This window comes from Cervus canadensis, chromosome 24 (genome assembly GCF_019320065.1).
Source record: "Cervus canadensis isolate Bull #8, Minnesota chromosome 24, ASM1932006v1, whole genome shotgun sequence".
Lineage (NCBI taxonomy): Eukaryota > Metazoa > Chordata > Mammalia > Artiodactyla > Cervidae > Cervus > Cervus canadensis.
Window position 1 is genome coordinate 14,032,448 of NC_057409.1, and position 16,465 is coordinate 14,048,912.

The window sequence follows — 16,465 nt, forward strand, 5'->3', positions numbered from 1 at the left end:
GGAAAAGGTGCTTCAAGCAGAGCAATAGCAAAGAGATTTGGAACATTCTGGTGTGTCCGGGGAGGTAAGCAGAATGTGGTTCCCTAGAACAGGAAAGATAAGGAAAGTGAGGCAGAGGTGGGTTGGAGCTGGAAAGGTCTGCAGGGACTGGATGAGGGAGGATCAATGGCTATAGGCTAGGAAGATCAAGCCAGTCAATCCTAAAGGAAATCAACCCTGAATATTCATTAGGACTGATGCTGAAGCTGAAGCTGCAATACTTTGGCCACTTGATACAAAGTGCCAACTCACTGGAAAGGACCCTGATGCTGGGAAAGATTGAAGGCAGGAGAAGAAGGCGGTGACAGAGGATGAGATGGTTAGATGGCATCACTGACTCAATGGACATGAGTCTGAGCAAACTGGGAGACAGCGAAGGACAGGGAAACCTGGCGTGCTACAGTCCACGGGGTCCCAAAGAGTCGGATAGGACTTAGGAACTGAACAACAGGAGGGAATGTGAGCAAAGCTAAGGGCAAGAATGGAAATGAAGCTGCTTGGAAGCCCTCCTGGCTCCCCGTGGAGCATAGGATGGAGGGCTCAGGGGCTGGCAGGAGAAGAGACACAGTTATAGACACTCATCTAGTCTGAGCATGTCCCCTGAGCCCTTGTTCAGCCACAAGTTACACTGGCGCTCCCTTGGTGGTGCATAGAAGACAGACACTGCAGCAAATGTTTTTGGTGCTTTTGTTGAGTCAGGCATTGTGCCAGGCATTGGGACAGAGACAAAGATGAGGAAGATACAGTCTCTTCCATAGACAACCAGGAGAGAGAGACACCTTGTGAACAACTTAGGGTGCCAAGTGCTCAGGAAAATGTGTGTCCAGGACACTAGGAAGCAGAGAGGACATAGGCTGACCCTGCCTGAAAATGCAGGAACGTGGGCTTGATCCCTGGTCGGGGAAGATGCCACGTGCCTTGGAGCAACTAAGCCCATGGCCCTTGAGCTGGTACTCTACAACAGGAGAAACCATTGCAATGATAAGCCCACGCACCACAACAAAGAGTAGCCCCTGCTTGCCACAACCAAAGCTGGCACCCAGCAAGGAAGACCCAGCACAGCCAAAAATAAATAAATAAAAATACTTTTTAAAAAAGCGTATGGAAAGGCGCAAAAGAAGATAGGAGCATACATGGGGAAATGTGGTTCCCCAAATATGGATGGAGCCTGGATTGCCTGGTGGGGAGTTGCCCAAGAAGCCAGTAAGGACCAGCCTAACATGATAAGGTCTCTGCTTTTAAAGAGATCGGGGTGGGGGGGTGGGGACAGTACAGAATTCCCTGGTGGTCCAGTAGCTAAGACTCTGAGCTCCCAATGAAGGGGGCCTGGGTTCAATCCCTGGTCAGGGAACTAGATTCTGCATACCACAACTAAAGATCCCAAGTGCCGCAACTAAGACTCACCAGAGCCAAATAGTGGGTGCAAGTGGGAGAACCTGGACACAGGAGACCAGTGTGGAGACAGGTAAAACAGACCCGCAGAGAATAAAGGGGTCTGACCTTCAGTAGTGGCAGTAGGAAGAGAAAGATAAGGCTCCATTTCCTGACCCCGATTCCTAGAACTGGCTTTTTGAGTTGCTTCCGTCAGTGGGCTGGGTACACAACTAGAGATGGCAATTTGTTGTGACAGGACCTCAGCTCCCAAAAGATAGCTCCTTCTTGGGATCCATGACTTAAAGACATAGCCTTCCTCTGTGTGTTGAGGTGGGGAACAGGAGGACCGGAATGTGATTATGCAAAAATGGAGGTCTAATGTGTACCAGCCATAAATTTCATGATTCAAAAGGCACATAAGAAACTTCCCTGGTGGTCCAGTGGTTAAGATTACAGGCTCCCCACTACAGGGGATGAGGGCTCGATCCCGGTTCAGGGAACTAAGATCCCACATGCCACAGGGTGCAGCCATCAACAACAAAGACACTTGAACCTCAGAGCCTCAATTGCCTCATCTCAAAAAAAGGAGATCACATTCCTTGTTTTGTGTAACTCACAGATCTGTTCATTCGTTTGTTTATTCATTCAATAAATATTTATAGAGCACATACCCTGTCCCAGATACCATGCTAGGTGCTGAAGAGCAGTAATAAAGGATACAGAACTGACCTCTGCCCTCAGCTTGCAGCAGGGATAAAGCGCTCTGTCAACTATAAAGCCCGACACCAGTGTCATTTTTCTACTTATCTCCCAATAGGATTGTAATCAGCTTTACTTTAGATTTCTTCATTTCCTTGTCTCTATATCCTTGGGCAAGTCACTTTACCTTGCCAGATAACTCCTTATTCATATCCAGTTCAGGGTCTATGCGTGGTTTTAACTATTAATACAAAAGGAAAGAATACCTTTTTGGAAGAAAAAGTTCCTACGGGAGGAGACCTTTCACTACAAAGAGGAAATAGTAGGATAAGAAGCTGAGAAATCTTAAGCAGCTTAACTTTCTTTAGTAGGTGTCCCTCCCAGTTTTCCTCCACCCACTCCTTTCATATCTCATCCCAGTTCCCCGCCTTTAGCAGCTGCGGTCTCTTTAAACGAACTCGTCTGTGTGAACTAGGCGATGGGGCCGAAAGCGCGTTTCTTCCCGGGATTGAATGTTAAGTTGTTTGTCCTTTCCGGGCTGCCGTCCTGCAGATCCGCCATATTGTCTGCTGAAGCTGCCGCCGCTGCCGCCGCCAAGTAGAAGCGAGCGGAGCCGCGATGGGTGAGTAAGGAAACCAGGCAATTGGGGATTCGGGCTGAGACAGTCTCGGGGCTTGGAGTCTGGCAAGAGCCTGTCTCCAGGCTGTAGAGGATGTCTAAATCTCCTCCAAATAGATTTGAGGGGAGAAGCCAGGCCGGGAGCGCCGCTCAGGCCAGTTTGGGGCCGGGTTAGGGCCCATGCGGGGAGCAGTCTTTGGGGGTTGGTTCCGGGAATACCTTGTCACTTCTGGAACCCCCACGTGGTGGCCCTGGGCCGGATCGCACGCGTTCCCGGAGGCTAGAAAGGGGCCGACCCTCTGGTCTGTGGCGAGCCTGGGCTTGGGGGCCGGGCTCCAGGCGGCGGGACTGGGGGCCGGGCTCCGGGTGGCAGGCCCGGGCGACGCTAAGGGAGCCCTCTCCAAGCGTGTGTCTGACCGACGCGCCTGTTAACTGGATTCACTGACTCCCCTGAACTTAGGGAAATCCTGCCGACGTCTGAGAGAGAAAGTCCTCTGGCGAAGGTACGCCAGGCAATCCGGCTCTAGGCCTGGTAACCAGGGGTAGCCATGCCAAAAGCAGCTTGGGCCGCTGAAGGCCTGAAGAACTTCCCGAGCCGAGGCGGAAATGGGGTGGTTCGGTTGGGTTCAGAGTGACAGCCTTCGTAGTGGTAGAAAACCAATGCCAAGACCTCGTGGCCATGTATAGGTCGGGGACTTTAGGCCTGGCCCTGATTAGCAGAAAAGGAGCGACCTGTTGCTCTTTCTAAAGGGACTCCAGCCAGCAAAGCCAGTGCTCAGAGATTACGATGGCGAAGTCGTTGGACTTAGGGACAGAACCATCAGTGGTACTTCTTCTCCAGCACTAAAAGCTGTTAAATTTGCTAAGCTCTTCCCTGTTGTGCAGGCATTATTCTGATTGCTTTACATGTCACGTTTTATTTAATTTGCACAATCTATTGAGATACTACTATTATCCCAGATAAGGAAACTGAGGCTTTGGGAGGTAAAGTAACTTAGGCAAGGTCACACAGTAAGTGGCTTAAACCGGGTGGATCACTCCAGAGCTCTAGTTTATAGCTGCTGTTTTTTGTGGCCTGGCCCTCTAGTGGTTGGGCTGGAAAAGAGGGAAAGAAAGCTTTTAATCCTAGGCAAGAGTTGTAAAGGTGTTTTGTTTTTGTTTGCTAGTGGGCCCACTTTGAAATCTTTAATCTGAAAGAAAATAACTCCAAGGTGAATTGCTAACCCCAACTATTTTGGATGTTTTGGGGGTAGGGAGCTAAATGAGATTCTAGGATTGAGTTTTGTAAGATCCCTGATCCTGAGGAAACATAAATTATTTCCTTGAGCTGAACAACAATGAGTTTAGAATCAGATCTGGTATTATAATCCTGCCTACTTCTTCCTAGCTGTCATCCAGGGAAGTCACTTAAATGTCAAATGCAGTAATGCATATGGAAAACATCTAGCACAGCTCACAATAAATGTCATTTTCCTTCCTTTCTGAGCCTTCCTTTTCTCATCTCTAGAGAGAGGGAGGGGACAGTGTTATCCAGGTGTTTAAGAATTAAACGAATTAAATGCCATACCACAGTATCTCAATGGTTTACCGCAGTGGGTAAAGAATCTGCCTGCAGTGCAGAAAGCACAAGAGACATGGGTTCAATCCCTGGGTCAGGAAGATCTGGAGAAGGAAATGGCAACCCACTGCAGTATTCTTACCTGGAAATCCCATGGACAGAGAAGCCTGGTAGGTTACAGTCCACGGGGTCATAGAGAGTTGGACATGACTGAGCACGCAAGCACAACAAGAGCTCTATAAATATCAAAACAGATTCTTTTTCACCTTCTATGTCTGTTCCTTTCTTTTAAGCACTCTGGTTTCCAGAATCCTCCATTAAGGCTGATAGGCCTGTCTTTGTAAGTGCAACTTCATGAATGAATGAAAGATTTTGGGGACTTTTATGTTACAGATTTTGTATTGGCCTTCAGTTTCAGCAACACTGCTGCCTCAAAAGGGAAGGAGCTAATATTTAGTTTATTAAGCCCAGTGAAGTAAATTTGGCCATGATTTACTCAATTTTTACAGATTGGGAAACTGCTTCAGAGAATAGAACACACTAGTTGCAGCAAATCCAGAAGTGAGATTCTTACCCATTTTGCTGCAGAGAAACCTCTAAATAGAATCACGTTAGTCCTTTTATGGTACACTTTGAAATGGAAGTTCTTCAATAGAGCAGCAAAACCGGACCAGGGTCCTGAAGGGGATTTTTAGCCTAGAGTCAGGTAGCTTCCCCTTTTTCTCTGCAGCTCCACTTCAGGCCCCTCCCCCCACCCATCCCACCTTGCACTTTGTCTTTCTGAATACTCAGCTGTTGGTGGTGATGTTTTGTGTGGGTTTTTTATTGTTTTTATTGTTTTGTTATGTGTGGGTTGGATGTTTTTGTTTTCTGATCCTTATACCACAGAGTGAAATGTATCCTTACGTTTAATCCTAACATCAAATCCAAGATGGTTTTGTGTGTGTGCTCAGTCACTTCAGTCGTGTCTGACTCTTTGCAATCTTATGGACTGTAGCCCTGCCAGGCTTCTCTGTCCATGGGGATTCTCCAGGCACAAATACTGGAGTCGGTAGCCATGCCCTGTTCCAGGGGATCTTTCCAATGCAGGGATCAAGCCTGCATCTCTTAATGTCTCCTACATTGGCAGGCAGGTTCTTTACCACTAGCACCACCTGGGAAGGTAGTTTTGGTTATCCCCATTTTTAAATGAGTAAACAGGCTTTGAGAAGATTTGATGTTTAGTCCAAGGCTGGTGATGTAAGCCCTAGGGCTGGGGACACTAACACAGCCTGCGTCACACCTCCATGTCTAGACCCTGCTGTATTTCACTGCCTGACCGGCATACTCTCCTCAAGCTCTGGCCTATATACTATACTGTTTCTTCTGTGCCAGACTTCGCTAGCCTTAACAGACCTTTGTAGTTATTTCATTGCTATTAGGAATTTTGTGGGGGTGATGCTTGCAGCTCTGAAAGTTACTTGTTTTAACCCTCCTTAGCAGAGACCACAGACTCTCAAGACTAAGTCTTGGCAGACATTGATTGTTTTTATCAGGTTCCTATCGTCCTGCTAACCAGGAAGCTGGCAGCACCTTCCCAGCCCTGGGGTGATTGATGTAGCCCACTAGCCTTGATTGATATAAACTCTAAATCAATCATAATTCTATCTCTCTAGACAGTGATTGATGTAGGCATAAGCAGCTGATACAGATTTTGGCTGATTAGATGTGAAGGGAAGCCTGGAGGACTTCTGAAAAAGCCTTTCTTATTTGCCAAGTTTTATTCGTTTTTGCCAATTTATATTTTAACCCAGGTATCTCACCAAAGTTTGAGAACTTAAAAAAAAAAGAAATGGGATAGCTGTAGTAATAACCAGTACTTCTATAGAACTTGCTATATGCTAGGCACTAAGTACTGTAATACTAATTCATTTATTTCTCAGATTCTCACATTCTAGTTGAGAAAACTGAAGCACAAAGAGGTTCAATAACTAATGCAAGGTCAGAGCTAGTAAATAGAAGAATCACTTCCTCAGGCAGTATGGTTCTAACCAAAATATGGGTTATTAAGGACTGTGTTCTGCCTCTGGAAAGGAAGGAGCCCTTTTCTGACTCTTGAAATTGCCATTCGCTATGCTGGGAATTCAAGAGGCAGAATTTATAAATAAAGAGCAGGCAGTTCTAAGAGTGAGGGTCAAGATGGAAAGAATCTGATCTCTTTGTGATGTTTTTGGAACTGTCATTGCCATTGGCCTGTAGGATACTGAAGGTTGCTTCTAGTTTGCTGCAAGTAACAAAACCTTTCTGATAACCCCTCCAGGTCAGGAAGTAATTTAGAACATTTCTTAGTTTCCTTACAGCCTTGCCTCTCCATCCAGCCCATAGTTCATAACAGCAACAGAGAAGGCACTAAACTAAGTGTCCAACCAGCGTCAAACTCACTCCTCCTTCGTGGGATACTTTTCCTGAATTTTTTGTTCATGATCAGACCATTGGTCCAGACACTAGGGCATAAGAGAAGTCTTACCCTTTTTTGGTTCCTTACTCTTTTCTTCCTTTCCTATATTGGCAGTTGTTGGATACTATGATCCTCTTACTGATGTCTTCCGTCATCCCTAAATTGTTTTGTGTACGTTTTTCTCAGAGCATAGTTCCAAAAAGACTGTTAATTCTGTGGTCTTTAAACTTGCTGAATCTCAGGCTCCTTGATGTGAAAATATAATAATATTGTTTATTTTAATGTTGTTAATGAAGTGTCAATGAAGTATCAATACTAGATGTTAGAAAATACTGTAAGTTGTAAAGGTGTCATTATTTCAGGAACTTTCTAAATCTCTTCTGTAACCTCCTATACCACAACCACTTCTGCTGCAGCAGTATTGCTAAAACACCCATCAGATCTTGTCACCCTGCTCCTTAATTTAGGAACCTTCATGGACTCCTTATTGTCTGCAGGATAAAATCATAACCCATAGGGTGTGGTATTGAAGGCCTTCCTACTGACTCCATTTAATATTTATCCACATATCCTGCATCCCACTCAGACTGCCTCCTAGGTGTGTATTTCAGCTTTCCTGGTAGAGAAAGTGACAAAAGCAATCCCTTCCCCACCCATCTTTTCCTATGGAAATCTTGCCCCTTTTACAAGATCTGGTTTAAAGGCTCCCTCCCTCAGGGACCTTTCCAAAATACCTACCTTATGCCTTACAAACTGAAAGTGAACTGTTCTGAATTCTGTAGCACTTTGTTCTTGCCTTTCATATAGCCCTTTTCCATATTTTATCTTGTGTTACAGCTATTTCATTCTGTAATTCCATTAGAGCTTTAACCAGTTGCTTAATCTCCAGAGCTTTATTGTCCTCATCTCTTAAAACAGGGATGATGATAATGTCTGCCTCTAGGAGTGTTGGGTGATTACATGAGCAAATGCTTGTGAAGCATTTTAGCGTGGTGTTTAGCACACCGTGAGTACTCAGCAAATGATAACTAATTGCTGTCAGTCACTCGGTGAGCAAAGAAAGTGCTTAGTATGTGTCAGGCCTTGTGTTAACTATAAAAGAGTAATCAATTTGTCTTTTAGGGGAAGGCAGAGATATTTTTAAGATTTATTTAATTATGTTTATTTTGGGCTGTGGTGGGTCTTTGTTGCTGTGGGTAGGCTTTTCTCTAATTGTGGTGAGTGGGGGCTACTCCTCCTCGTGTGCGGGCTTTGTTAGTTGTGGTCCTTGGGCTTAGTTGCTCCATGGCATGTAGGATCTTCCCAAACAAGGGACAGAACCGGTGTCCCTTGCGTTACAAGGTGGATTGTTAACCACTGGACCACCAGGGAAGCCCAGAAAGCAAAAATATTATGAACACTTGTCAGAAACATGAGGCAGGCAACAGTTATTCATCATTAATTTCAGCAAATGTTTGTTGAATGCTTACTGTGTGTCAGCTACTGTTCTAGGCCCTGGAAATATAGCAGTGAATGAAACAGACAAAAGTGTACTTTTCTAGTGCAATCCTAGAGTTTAAATTCTAATGGGTAATTGAATAAAATTAACCAAATGAAAACTGACAGGCCAACTAGAGTCCCATGAGATCTGATTGATAGGTTCCAGCCAGTTGTTACCATTACAGAATGTAGGTCTAATGTTGCCTTAACTTCCCAGGTCTTTCCACAATCCCTTTCCCCAGAGGTTGGAAATCTGAATTTTCATATGATTTCTTAATAGATTAAACATTTTTAGATGTTGCAAGCTAATTTTTAAAATCTAAAAACATTTTGGAAATTCCCTGGTGGTCCAGTGGTTAGGACTCTGAGCCTGCACTGCAAGGGGTATGAGTTCGATCCCGGGTTGGGGAACTTAGATTTTGCAAGCCGCTGATGCAGCCAGTAAATAAACAGATAAATCTAAGAATATCTACTCCAATATAAATAAACAAATGAATAAATAAATGTTTTTAAGAAACAGAATCTAAAAACATTAAGCTAACCAAAAATATATTTGAGGCCAAATATAGCCCCCAAACTGCCTATCTTACTGATAAGTTTTGCCTTCATTAATATTCTATGTATTTTATAAACTATCTTTTAAGTAATCTATGTATTTTACCAAATTCTGTGTATTTAAAAAATATTTTTGAGTGGTCCACTAGATGGAACTTGGCACTTAACACTGCAGTGGCCCGGGTTCAATCCCTTAGGGAACTAAAACCCCACATGCTGTGTGGCCAAAAAAATAAATAATCTTTAAGATAATTTTAAGTCTTTGGCTTCCTTAGATCTGATTAGCTGGTCATTATGTTATTTTGTGGTGTTTTATTGTGATGTGGCAAGTAAAATTCTGGTACTTAGGATCATTTACTTCCGGAGACATCAGCTCTGCTGTTTCTTTGTTCCTCTTCCTTGCATCATTAACATTCTCTTCCATTCAGTTTCTTGACAGAACTCTACACTGTTTATTTTGTAAATGTTAATTTAGTTAAAACTAGCTATCTTATAAATCCACTTAACGAGATGCAAACCACAGTGTGATACAGTGTGATGAATGTGAATGGACTTCTTCACCCACAGATAAAAGTTGCCAGTATTAATAGGCTAATATATAATAAAGGTAAGCCCTACTAATATATAAGTACATATTATATCATATATTAGTAAAAATATACATGTATGCTTTTCCTGTGACCCAGTTGATTTTGTGTCTCATACTTTGGAGACCATTATGGAATAAATATTTTAAGTGAGCAATCCACCCCAGCCTAGGGGAGTCAGGGAAAGCCATTAAGCTAATGAGACCTGACCTATGGATGTGATTTGTCAGCAGCAGGGTGGAAATGATTTCACAAGCAAAAGATCGGTAGGCTTGGTGGTTGGTAGCATTTCGGGGAATGATATTTAGACCTTACCCTGATGACAGTGAAATGCCATTGAAAGGTTTTAATCTCAGAAGTGACATAATTAAATTTATTTATTTATATTAATTGAAAGCTCTGGGGAGAATAAATTAAGACTGCTAGAAGATTCTAACCAGGAGATTCTTTTAAGTAGTTGGTGGATTTTTTTTTTTTTTTGGTTTGGTTTTCTTTTGAATGTATTTTTGGCTGTGCTGGGTCCTCGCTGCTGAGCAAGGTCTTCTCTGGCTGTGGTGGTCAGGCTTCCTATTGTGGTGGCCCCTCCGGCTGCGGAGCGCCGGTTCTGGGTGCACAGGCTCAGCAGTTGCTGCTTGTAGGCTCCAGAGTGCGGGCTCAGCAGTTGTGCCTCATGGGCCTAGTTGCTCCACGGCATGTGGGATCCTCCTGGACCAGGGATGGAACCCGAGTTCCCTGCACCAGCAAGCGGATTCTTAACCACTGGACTACCAGGGAAGTCCCAGTAGCTAGTTCTTAAGTAGTATTGTCGTCCTAGCAAGAGATGTTCAGATATTGAGAGATAGTTAGAGTAGAGAATGTTGTTCAGTCACTCAATTGTGTCTGACTCTTTGCATCCCCCTCCACTGCAGCATGCCAGGCCTCCCTGTCCCTCACCATCTCCCCGAGTTTGCCCAAGTTCATGTCCATTGCATCGGTGATGCCACCCAGCCATCTTGTCCTCTGACACCCTCTTCTTTCCTAGCATCAGGGACTTCTCCAGTGAGTCAGCTAGTAGCATCAGAAGAGCAAAATACTGGAGTTTCAGCTTCAGCATCAGTCCTTCCAACATGTATTCAGGGTTGATTTCCCTTAAGATTGATTGGTTTGCTTTCCTTGCTGTCCAAGGGACCCTCAGGAATCTTCTCCAGCACCACAATTCAAGTGCATCAATTCTTCAGCACTACACCTTCTTTACGCTCCAGTTCTGGACCACTGGGGAGACCATAGCCTTGACTATACAGACCTTTGTCCGCAAAGGAATGTCTCTGCTTTTCAACACACTATCTAGATTTGTCATAGCTTTCCTGCCAAGAAGCAGTCGTCTTCTGATCACAGTAGAAACTTTGAATTACCAGGCTTGGTTATTGGTTTCATTTGGAGGCTGAAAGTGGTTGGGGGACAGGGGTGGAATTAAGCATGACTCCTGGGCCTCTTGCCTTGAGCAGCAGAGTGGATAGTGTTGCTGTTAACTGAGTTGAGTTTAAATCTGGACATTTTGAGCAATCTCTGTGACCTCCAAGGGAAGATGTCCAAAAAACAACTGGATAGAGAAGTCTGGAGCTCAAGAGTGGGGCTTGGGGTTGAAGATAGAGAGTTGATCATCTGTTTATTATGTGGTGGCTGAAACTGCAGGAATTACTGATAGTACCTATGAAAAATGTGTATCATGGGAGATGGGCTGACAAGAGAACCTTTAATGTGCAGGAAGAAATGGATCAGCAGCCTTAATTTGAAGAAAGTTAACGAGTAATTGATGTCTCATAAACCAAAGGAAAAGAGTACTTTTTAAATTTATTATAAAATTTTATTTATTTTTGGCTGTACTGGGTCTTCGTTGCTGCCAGCGGGCTTTCTGTAGTTGGCAGAGAGTGGGGCCCACTCTCAGGTTGGAGCGCGAAGGCGTCTCATCGCCATGGCTTCTCTCGGAGCACGGACTCTAGACAGTGGGCCAAAAGTTGTGGTGCACCGGCTTAGTCGCTCCGAGGCATGTGAAATCTTACTGGAACAAGGATCAAACCTGTGTCCCCTGCATTGGCAGTTGGATTCTTAACTACTGGATCACCAGGGGCATCTGAAAAGAGGGTTTCAGGAAGAAGGAAATGGCTGTCAGAATTGAGTGCTGCCAAGAGGACCAGCAAAATAAGGACTGAAATTGAATTTAGCATCATGCGCTCCATCAGTGTCTTTTACAAAAACAGTTTGACAGCATGGAAGCAAATTGGAGTGGACTAGGATGAGAGAGGAGAGACAAACTATTTCAAGAAGTTTGAAATAAAGAGAAAAGAAGCAGATTAGTGAGACTCTTGTAAAGTCTGGGCAGGAGATCATGAAGATCAGAGTTAGGATAATGGCAGTAGGAAAAAGAGACAGAGTCCAGAAATAATTAGGAAATAAAGCCACTATTCTTAGTGATTGGATATGAGGATAAGGGAAAAGGAGTTGTCAGGGGTGACTCACAAGATCTGTCTTGAAAAGCTGAGAAGATACTGACTGGTATAGATCCCTAATCCCTTTTATCAGTGTTTTCTCAAGCTTTCCATTTATTGTCACCTTCCTAAGAAGCCTTCTTAGGCATCTTTTTTCTCTAATGCATCACTCCCAGGAAATTTTAAAACACAGATATACTCTATGGTTTTTTATATGCAATAAGTATGTCTGTGCTTTATACATAAAAAGAGTAAACATAAAACTTACTTTATATTCAATGCAAGGTTAAGAGTGACTGAACAAGATTTTTAGATTAAAGTTAAATTAAAAGACTATTTACATTTAGCTAAATTTTATAGCTGTATTTGCTGGGTAACTTTGATTTAATTACTTACATAAATTATATCAAATTGCATATGCAAATTAGTGTTTATAAATACAGAAACAAACTAATCAAAACTTTAAAAATTACTTAAAGCTGTTCATTTTGCAGCAAAAGCAAAACGATAGAAAAAGTCAGTTTCTTGAAATTATTGTTAGTAAACTTTTTAACTTTTGCTTTATATGAGAAAATAACAAGCTGCTAGATAGTCATTCAGATAGTTAACATTCTTTATTTTTAGCACTTGGCGTAATTAATTGGGACAAATTTTAATTTGTAGAATTAAATAATAAAATATAAAGTTTTAATTACCAAAACCATGTCACATACAAAAGCACTGGGGATCAAACATAAATAACATCCACGTAACAGGCATGCTCATTGCTCAGACCACTTCTTGTCATATGACTTCAATACTCAGCCATCGGTCAAGAGAAAGTCCCCTAGTCATGGCCATCTGTTTCCCAAAGCTTTGTAGTACAGGTCTTATATACTTTTTTTTTTGTCAGCCTTTCATGAAGTCAGTGTCAGTGCTGCTCATGGCATACTCAAGAAAATCCAGCAAGAAAATTAAGTACTAGGGAATAAAACATTACTGATAAAGGTTGAGCTTTGGAGGGCCACATACCACTGTAAAATCTAAGTTCTTCCCCTCTCTCATTAACCGGCTTCACCCTTTTGAGTGTATAACACCTCCAGCAGGGTCTGAGATAGAGCCCTGTATAGCCAAATATGGTTAATATTTTGGCAAAGCACTCGAACGTTGAGTGAGATTAATAAGGGCTGTAAGTAGTCTCATGTTAGTTTTTGTTTTTAATATTTATTTATTTATTTGACTGTGCCAGGTCTTAGTTGCAGCATGTGGGATCTAGTTCCCTGACCAGGGATAGACCCCTGCCCCCTGTATTGGGAGCTTGGAGTCTTAGCCACTGGACCACCAGGGAAGTCCCTTCATGTTAGTTTTATTCAGGTTTTGTTGCTTAAATATATTTTGAGGTTGTATATACTAAAAACATTCTTAATTTCAGTGCTCTTTTGATTCAGAAATCCAAATAGGGGGTTGTGGTCAATGAAGTGTATAAAGAATGAATGAGGAGCAGGTTTATGGAGACAATGCTGACTTTAAAAAAATGTGTTTAGAGCATTTGAGGTGCTTATGGAACATGGGTAGAAGGAACACCTTGAGTGTTAGGTATGACTGCAAATGTGGATATAAAAGTCATCAGCTTTTAAATCTTCCAAAGAAGCAATAATTGTAATGAGACGTGATTAGAATTGCTTATTTTGCAGTGAGGTAAATGGTAGAGAACGAGCCCTCTTAAAAAAATCTGGCTCATTGATTCTTACAGCCTAGCTTTGGAAGGAATGAAGATGGAATAGAAGGTAAAGATTAAGAGAAAGGAGCTACAGTGTTAGGAGAAAGGAAGAGGAAGAATCATCTCTTAGTGGAGAGCAAGGAAATAGAATTGTTCTTTTTGTTTTTTTTTTTTTCTTTTTAAAAAACTTTATTTAATATTGGAGTATCTGATTAACAGTGTGATAGTTTCAGGAGCACAGCCGAGTAACTCAGCCATACACATATGTGTATCCATTCTGCCACAAACTCCCCTCCCACCCAGGTGCAACATAACATTGAGCAGAGTTCCATGTGCTATACAGTAGGTCCCTGCTGGTTATCCCTTTTAAATACAGCAGTGTGTACATAACAATGTCATACTCCCTAACTATCCCTTCTTCTCACCTCCCCTGCCCCCCACATAACCATAAGTTCCTTCTCTAAGTCTGTGAGTCTGTTTGTATTTTGTAAATAAGTTCATTTGTATCATTTCTTTTTAGATTCAGCATATAAGGGATATCATAAGATACTTCTCTTTCTCTGTCTTACTTCACTCAGTATGACACTCTGTGTCCATCCATGTTGCTGCAAATGGCATTATTTTCATTTTAATGGCTGAGAAGTATTCCATTGTGCATATGTACCACATCATCTTTATCCATTCCTCTGTCAGTGAACATTTAGATTGCTTCCATGTCTTGACTATTGTAAACAGTTCTGCAGTGAACATTGGGGTGCATGTATCCTTTTGTACCATGTTTTTCTCTAGATATATGGCTGGGAGTGGGATTGCAGGGTCATTTTGTAGCTCTGTTTTTAGTTTTTTAAGGAACCTCCATATTGTTTTCCATAATGAAACAAAAATGAAAGTGAAGTCACTCAATTGTGTCCAACTCCATGGACTGTAGCCTACCATGCTCCTCCGTCCATGGGATTTTCCAGGCAAGAGTACTGGAGTGGGTTGCCATTTCCTTCTCCAGAATTGTTCTTTTTGACTCTAACTTCCAGGAAATTGCCGTCATGGGGAATTGAAGATTTTCAGAGTAGGATCTGGGACGAAAAAGGAAATACCACTGATTTAGCATTTAGGCCCTAGACACTTTCACATTACCTCATCAATCATACAGGGCTATAAAATTTATTATTAAAATGAGAAGCAGAGATTCACAGTAGTGGGTAATTTGCCCATGGTTATTCCACTGGGATGGGAAGCAGTTGACCTGACTCCCAAATCAATGCTCTGTCTCACTATATCATATTGGAAGGAGTTGACAGGGTTTGAGGGGCAACACTGAGTGTCTGTCTGTAGTACGTCTAAAGAGGACAGAGAGGATTCCCTTTGTGTGGCCTCTTAGTCTGACTCTTCCCAACACTGTCCCAGGCTCTTTGTACATAGGGCCTCAGAAGATCACATCCCAAAGCCAGCTCCTTTTTGGATTAATATATACAGGTTAGAGAAATCCTACTTTTAAGTTGTCAGAATAGCTGTTGGAAAAACTCTTTCCTGTTAACCAAAGGTTGAAATGAAGACCTGATCAGAAGGATTTGTGTAATTCTCCTACAGGTAATGCTGAACCCTCCTGTCGGAAGACGGGATGAAGGGGTGCAGTGCTGCAGAATAGGGACCAGCAGTTCACTGTTGTGTCTCAGAGACATTCTGCTTGTGGACCTTTGTATTTATACCTCTGTACCCAAACTGCTCTTGTTCCTCAAACCAACCTTGGGTTCTCTGATCTCTTTGCTTTGGACTGCTCTCCCTCCCCCACTAATTGCCTTCAGAAATAATAACCATCTAGCCTTCACAGACCACTTCAGAGCTCACCACACAGTAAAAATAGTTCTCACTTTGTGATGTCATTGCACACTTAGATTCTTTTTTTTTTTTTTTTTAATTTTTTTTGGCCCTGCTGCTTGGTGTGTGGGATCTTAGTTCTCTGATCCCGAGCTCCTTGTAGAAGAACTATGGAGTCTTAATCACTGGACCACCAGTGATTAAGTGGTGGAAAGTCCTCTTTGGTTCTTGATGGTATGAAACTAAACTAGATTGTAAAGCTTCCCGAAGGCAGAAACTTTAGCAGAGTGCCTGGCATATACATTTTATTAAGTGAATAATAAATCACTTGTTTATATGAGTCAGTTTAGAGATCTGACCATTTGGATTTTTTCCCCCTTGATTCCTTGAGCAGTATGAGTACTTGGGAGTTATTCAGTGAATGTTTGGCATTGACTTAAGTGTGAGGTGAGCGCTTTGGTTTTCCTACTTTTAAGTAATTCATTATAGTTCCTTATAGCACCTAGTGGTCGTGGCAGTGTGGTGTCCCTAGGAAGGTAAGAACCTCTAGATTCTGTACAGTCTACAAGGGATATTGGAAATTTTCTTTTGGAGAAATTGGACTTCAGCTATCCTGTTGTTTAGTTGCTCAGTCATGTCTGACTCTTTTTGCAATCCCATGGACTGTAGGCCACCAGGCTCCTTCTGTCCATGGAATTTCCCAGGCAAGAATACTGGAGTGGATTGCCATTTTCTTCTCTAGGGGATCATCCTGACCCAGGGATCGATCCCATGTTTCCTGATCGATCCCATGTCTCCTGCATAGGCAGGCGGATTTTTTACCACTGAGCCACCAGGGAAGCCCGTAGCTATCGTAGACCTCACCTGTATCTCACCACCCCTTACTTTCCCATTCCTAGGTCTGAGCATTGCATTTATATATTTATATATATATATATATATATATATATATTGAAAGGCTAAAGGGACTAGTAAATGCTAGGAGAGAATTAGGACTAGAGAACTGGGATTATCAACTATCTGGTTGATGCAGTACCTCAGAGTACCATGCTTCTCTTAGGTCTCAAGCTTTGAATATATTACTTGTGTGTACAAAAGATAGTTTTCCCCACATGATCTTTTAGCCAGACCTCCTGGTTTATA

General features: G+C 42.6%; 1 protein-coding gene across 1 annotated transcript in view; it reads left to right on the top strand.

The window, feature by feature from the left end:
• Positions 1-2,574: 2,574 nt before the first annotated feature.
• Positions 2,575-16,465, top strand: part of KPNA6 (karyopherin subunit alpha 6) — a 52,511-nt gene continuing 38,620 nt past the window's right edge. The window contains exon 1 of the mRNA XM_043445177.1: positions 2,575-2,734. Coding sequence (XP_043301112.1) covers positions 2,731-2,734 — 4 coding nt within the window. The 5' untranslated portion in view covers positions 2,575-2,730. The remainder of the gene's footprint in view (positions 2,735-16,465) is intronic.